The 6,856-nt window shown below is 42.4% G+C and overlaps 1 protein-coding gene across 1 annotated transcript in view; it reads left to right on the top strand.

Annotated features, from left to right (window-relative positions):
* The first annotated feature begins 160 nt into the window (after positions 1–160).
* LIN52 (lin-52 DREAM MuvB core complex component) overlaps positions 161–6,856 on the top strand; it is a 118,245-nt gene continuing 111,549 nt past the window's right edge. The window contains exons 1-2 of the mRNA XM_004698711.2: positions 161–200; positions 6,775–6,849. Coding sequence (XP_004698768.1) covers positions 170–200; positions 6,775–6,849 — 106 coding nt within the window. The 5' untranslated portion in view covers positions 161–169. The remainder of the gene's footprint in view (positions 201–6,774; positions 6,850–6,856) is intronic.

The following is a 6,856-nucleotide window of genomic DNA, read 5'->3' as shown; positions in this document are numbered from 1 at the left end:
AACTGCGGTAAGGGGCGTGGCTGGCGCTGGTGGGCGGGGTTAGGCAAAGATCGCCCTATGGGGGCGTGGAAATGAGACTGGGCTGCGAGTTAGGGATGGGGTTCCTCCCGTGGGGGGCGGAGCTTGTGGATCCTCACTTTCCCGCCGACGGTTGGCCACGTCACGTGACATGGGTTGGAAGATGGCGTCTCCCACAGACGGTAAGAGCCGGCTCAGAGCCTTCTCCTGCCACCTCCTTCTTTGCTCCCGAGGACGTCCACTCTCCGTCTGGCCTTCGCGTTTGCACTTCTTTCTTGGGCCCCTCGCCTTTCTAACTCTTTTCCTTGGGAAGCGTTCCTTTCTTCAACTCGCCGGTTTTCCCCTGAGGTTCCGGGGATACCAGTTTCCCCGCTGAGTCTCCGGCGGGTGGGAGAGGACACCCGTAAGGGACTCATGTCGCCTAGGGGACTGAGTCGCCTTGCCCTTCCCTTAGCTCCGTGTGGGTGAGGCTGGGGCCGAGCGTAAGAGGTGCCTCTTACTGTCGCTTTCCTTTCTCGGGGGGCCCCATTGAATGATGGTGCTCTGCTCCCTGAGCATCCCAGACGATTTTCTGAAGCCTCTGCAGGAGTTGGTAGCTGACCTCCCGGGACTGATCCGTCAGAGAAATGTGGCTCTTTCCTGTTTCCTCACAGTGGGAGCAAAAGGAGGGACGTTCTTGGCCCCTCGCCTTGAGATTCCTGCGGAAGATGTGAATCGAGCTATTTGCTGTGGTCGCCCTGAGTCAGAATTGACTCGTTGGCAGTGCGTTTGGTTTTGGAGTTTTGCTTACATCACGACGTCTTAAGCTCCTGCTACAGTTTCTTCTGGCTGAGTGCATGAACATTGCCCTCCCCCCCATTTCTAAGGTGCAGGTCATCTCAGGTGGCAGGTGTGTGGGTTGGGTGTACCCACATGCAGTTGGGTTGGTTCTGATTTTAGAGTTGGGGCCTTGAGCAGTGATTTTTGTTGAAAGTATACACAACTAAGCCTACGTCAAAATTCGGCAATTTCTACACGGGCAATGCGGTGACAGTGATTACATTCATCAGATTGTGCAAAACCATGCTCACCGCCCCTTTTTCAAATTGCCCCTCTGCCATGAACGTGATCAAACTACCATTTGCAGAGGTTTACCGCACTTAATTTTTGCCCCTCCCTGCCCCGCTTCACTGAGATGTAGTTTTTCCCCTCCCACATAAACACGTTGTGGCTTTGAAAGGAATGTTAGATGTCCATGGTTTCAGGAATAATTGGAATGAGGCCAATAAGAAAGACAGACACGTGTACTTTGGGAGGCAAAAAGATGAATCAGACATGTCAAATCACTTTCAGTCTCAGGTCTCATTGTAGATAGCCCTTTCCACGGAGGCTTTTGCTGACAGCTGTATCTGGAGTTGCCCAATCCACTATTATTCATTCTCAAAGCATTCTTTATCCTTCTTTGTCAGCTTAGTTATTCTCTTAATAAGCCCCTTTTCTGCTGGCTTATACATGACAACCCTGTCTTCACAGTCACATCTCAGGGTTTTTAGCACAGTGCTGTTGTTCTTGTAAGGTGCTGTTGAGTTGGTTTCAGCTCAACAGAGTGAAATACTGTCAGCCATGAACCATGCTCACAACAGGGGCTATCTACATTTGAGCCCATTGTTGCAGTCACTGTGTCAATCCATCTCTCTGAGGATCTTCCTCTTTTTCAGTGACTCTGCTTAACCAAGCACGATGTACCTTTCCCAGCCAACGCTATATGGGAGGAATCTTACCTTCTACTGACTAGGAATACTTAGGAGAAGCAAACGTTTTCCATACAAACAAAAGTTTAATCGGAGAAGACCGTGCAGAGACCCTATGCAACACTTATCACCTATGTCTCCAAACCAAAACATTGCTTGACCTTATAAGGGCATTTTGTCAGGAGGGAGCATTATGTGTATACATTTGATATATAAGGGTTCCCAGGAAAATAGCCTATTTATGTGGGGTCATGTTAATTAGGTGCACACACAGTAGTTCCAACAAGAAGGACTCCATCACACTGGTACTGGTGAACACAACTTATTCTGGGGTATCATGCTTGTGCATTGGAGTGGAGTTATTGCCCCATGTCCCTGAGGGTCATGTGGTAGTTGGGTGGTGGCCTCTCTGCATGCTTGGGCTATTGGATCAACTAATTTATCTTGATGCCATTCTAACTGGAAACTGCGTGCCACAAGGCAGACCTTGAATATTACCATTTGTATAGGCCGCAGCTAGTGTCCTTCAAATTCACTGACCATTTCAGCAGTAACTGCATGCCCCAATAATGTGTATCACAAATGCCATCATTTGAATAGGTGACAGTGGAGGAGTTCCTTATCTGACTGAACTGACACAGGGAGTTGAACTAGTTTTCCAAAGAAGAGGTGGACCAGCCTTGCTAACCTGTCTTAATGTCAACCAGAAGAAGTTTCCCAGTGTTTTTTTGTTTGGGACTTACTGTATATACTTGAGTATAAGCCCACCCGGATATCAGTCGAGGCACCTAATTTTACCACAAAAAGTGCATTAAAAAAATGTGCCGAAAAACTCAGCTTATGCACAAGTATATACGGTATGTGTTTTATTATTTTTATTTATTATAAATCATTTTATTGGGGGCTTTTAGAGCTCTTAAAACAATCCATACATCAATTGTATCAAGCACATTTGTACATATGTTGCCATCATCATTTTCAAAACATTTTCTTTATGTGTGAGCCCTTGGTATCAGCTCCTCTTGAAGTTTCCCAATGTTAATGAATATTTGAGCTTATTTGTTTCCTGCATATGACATGCTTAAATTTTAGGATGCTGATCACTTTTTTCAGTTAAACCAAATAGAAAATTGAATCAAAGTCACAAGGAGAGGTCAGCCAGTTTTGTTCGCCTGTTTCTATCCCTCCTGAAAATGTGTCTGAAATACTTGAGATGAAGTCTCACCATCCTCACTTCTAAGGAGCATTATGGCTATACTTCTACCAAGCTAGATTTGCTCATTCTTCTGCTAGTTTGAGGATAGTGGGAATTTGGCTCACAAACAATATCATCAATATTCTTTGTCAGCACCATAATTCGAAGGCACCAATTCCTCTGCAGTCTTCCATGTTGACCAGCTTTTACACACATATGAGACAATTGAAAATACCATGGTTTGACTCAGGCACATTCTAGTCCTCAAAGTGACATCTTTGTTCTTTAACACTTTAAAGATGTCTTTTGCAATACATTTGCCCAGTACAATATGTTACTTAAGTTTTTGACTGCTGATTCTATGAGTGCTGATTGTGGACCCAAGTAAAATGAAATCCTTGAACACTTCATTCAGTCTTTTCTACATTTATTGTGATGTTGCTTATTGGTCCAGTTGTGAGGATTTGGGGGATTTTTTTGTGTTGAGGTGTAGTCCATATTGAAGGGTGTAGTCTTTGGCCATTAGTAAATGCTTCTAGTCAACATCACAGCAAGCAAGGTGTGTTATTTGCAAATTGCAGGTAATTAATGAGTCTTTTCATTCTGATGCCTTGTTCTTCATAGAGTTCAGCTTTTCATATTATTTGCTCAGCATACAGATGAGTAAATATAGTGAAAGCATACAATGACCACGTTGTTAGGTGCTGTGGAATCAGTTCTGACCCGTAACAACTTTATGTACAACAGAATGAAACACTGCCCGGTTTTGTACTATCCTCACAATTGTTATGTGTGAGTACATTGTTAAAGCCACTGACGGGGTCAGTCCAATCGGGCAAGAGTTTTCCTCTCTTTACCAACCATGGTGTCTTTTTCCAGGGACTGTGCTCTTCGACCAACATGTTGAAAGTATGTGAAACCAAGTCCCACCATCCTCACTTGTAAGAAGCATTCTGTTCTTACATTGATAATTGCAGCACTGTTCAAAATAGCCAAAAGGTGAAAACAACCAGAATGGATAAACAAAATGAAGACAATGAAATAATACTTAGCGAGTTGGACAAATGAAATCTTGGTACATACTACAGTATGGATAGGCTTAAAGACATAATGAGCAGAAGTAAGCCAGTCATAAGTGACATATAACTTCATCTATATCAAAAGACAAGGAAAGGGTAATAATGCATAGAGACCAACGTTTATTAGTGATTACCAGGTGTGGTGAAATGAAATTGCTTAAATATGGTGCTTCTATCCATGTCTTTGTAACCCCGACCAAATGGTTGAGTGGGATGGAGCCACAATAGGGAGTGCAATATCCTCCCTACTGCAGCCTGAGGGGGCCAGATGTAGCCAAATTCAACTGATTAAGGGTAGAGTTGTTGATGAGATTATAGTAATACTTGTCAATGAGTTGTACCCCTTTAAAAAGTTGAATTGGCAAAAGTTTGAGATAGAGTTGCAACAATGAAAAAGCAGAGCATCTGCTGAGGTGGTTTATGATCACACACCTAGGATATGGTTCCTTGGCTGGGAGGATTAGGGTCATGGCTTCATGGCACATCCAAGTTAATTGGCCTGACATGTTTCGTGCTTCTGTTCTACAACCAGGAGCCATAGAGGCATGGAGGGTTATGCATTGGGCTGCTAAAGGTCAGCAGTTCAAAACCACCAGCTGCTTCACAGGACAAAGATGAGGGCTCCTGTTCCCACGATTCATAGCCTTGGAAACCCACAGAAGCAATTTTGCCCTGGCCTGTGAGGGCAGCATGAGTCAGCATTGACTCATGGCAGGTTTTTTTTTAGGTTGGTTTTCTCCCATCTAGTTTATTACATAGTGCCTCAGATCATAAAAGCTTGCAAGAGCCACTGAAGACAAAGAGTGCATTTATAGCCTTTTATGCAGACTTCAAAGATGTGACTTACCTAGAAAATGCTAAGAGCTACTGTTTATAGTGTTAAATAAACAGCATTTTGTAACTAGTTGGCATATGGAGCAAACTAACAACAATTGTTAATTTACTATTGCTGAGTGCCTAACTATCGGGAAGAATAGAAAGGGAGATCGCGACAAAGAATTCACCAAGTACTGGGTCTTGCGGCTCAGTGGGTTAGGTAACTGCAAAATCAGCAGTTCAAACCTACCAGCAGCAACTTGGGAGAAAGATGAGGCTATTTGCTCCACAAAGATTTAAAGTCTTGGAAACCTTATTCACGGTCATTATGTGTTGTGTTTAACTCCATGGCAGTGAATTTCCTTCTTTTTTTCTTTTTGATAATTGTACAGCCATAGATTTAGCATGAATAAGTCCTTAAGTTGAAAGGAATAGAGGGTGATATGAGCTAATTAGCATTAAAACAAGCATAAACTTTTGAGAATGATGAGAGCAATGAATGTACAAATGCGCTTTACACAATTGATGTGTATATGGATTGTGATAAGAGTTGTATGAGCCCCTAATAAAATGATTTAAAAAAAACCCAAGCATAAATAAGTTTGGCTGCTTTGTGGAGAAAAGATTGTGGGGTCCAAAGGGTTGATGTGTAATCCAAGAGAGAAGTGATGGTTCCTTGGACTACTGTGGCTTCAAGGTATGTTTTGAAATAGAAATTACTGGGTTTACTGATGGTTGTAGGAGGATGAAGGATGACATCTAGGTGTTCAGTTTGAGAAATGGGGCTCATGGTGGTTCTATTTCTTAGGTGGAGAAGGCTGGGAAGAGTATGGTTTTGAATATATGAAGGGACTTCAGAAAGTTTGTGGAAAAAGGGAATGAAAAAAGATAATGGAATTTTTCCATGAACTTCAGAAGCCCCCTTGTATTAGGTTTAAAGGTTTTTCAGGCATGCAGATGAAGAGAGCTATTTAGTAGCCACTTGGATATTCAAGGGGGTTTCAAATAATGTGGAAAAATGGAATGAAAAGATAATGGCTTTTTTTTCCCCCTAGAAACTTTTTTAAGCCCCTTCATATAAGATACCTAATTCTTCAGCAGAAGGGAAGGTTGGGATTGGAAACATAAATATGCTATCATTGGCATTTAGATGATGGTCCCCCTAGGATGCTCAGCTAGAGAGTGGAGTGAGCTAAAATGGGCCCTGGGTCAAGGAGACTGAAGTAGGAAAAGTCAGTGAGATAGGAGAAAAATCAGCCCAATGGTTTCAAAGAAGCTGGAAGTACACTGTTTCAAGGAGAGTGGTCTGTGTGTGTATATGCTACCAAGAAGTCACCTAAGAAACAGAAAAATGATGGATTTAAATCAGATGACCGTGACATATAGATATCTCATGATTGTTGGTTAAGGAGATTGTCGGTGGAGGTGAAGTGGAGACAACGGGATAGAAGCATGTATGGAGAGGTCAAGGTTTAAAAGAAAACCTTCAAAAAACAAAAGAAGAAGAAAAGAAAACCTTCTAGAGTGAGCTTGTTTGTTGAGTATGAGCTAGAAGGAAAGGTAGAGCCTGATGGTGCTAGAGAGGCAATTATTTAAGATGACATCTTAAACGAAGCAAGAGAAGATGGTAGGACATCCCTAGCAGAGAATTTTATCTTTAATGGTTACAATGACAATTGTTCAAGGTAGGTTATTTAGTATTTATTTCTTTCACCTCAGTAAAATATTACACCCATTTTAGAAATTAAGAAAATGAAGTTTGATGAAGGGGATGGCTTTATTTGTGTTAAGTCAGGGCTTCGTAGCCTCAGTGATTACAGACCTCACACCTCTAGACTTCCAGGTGAATGTCCTGCTTATCATGCTCTTTGTGGGTCATAAAATGTAAATGAATGTGTTTTGTCTTCTGAGCTCATTTTGGGGTGTTTTGTTCTAGGGACAGATCTGGAAGCATCTTTGCTAAGTTTTGAAAAACTTGACCGTGCCTCACCAGACCTTTGGCCTGAACAATGTAAGTT

Source organism: Echinops telfairi, unplaced genomic scaffold, assembly GCF_000313985.2.
Source record: "Echinops telfairi isolate 266 unplaced genomic scaffold, ASM31398v2 ScPeMD7_18;HRSCAF=68, whole genome shotgun sequence".
NCBI lineage: Eukaryota > Metazoa > Chordata > Mammalia > Afrosoricida > Tenrecidae > Echinops > Echinops telfairi.
Note: the sequence above shows the minus strand (reverse complement) of the source record. Positions and strands in the feature narration are given on the sequence as shown.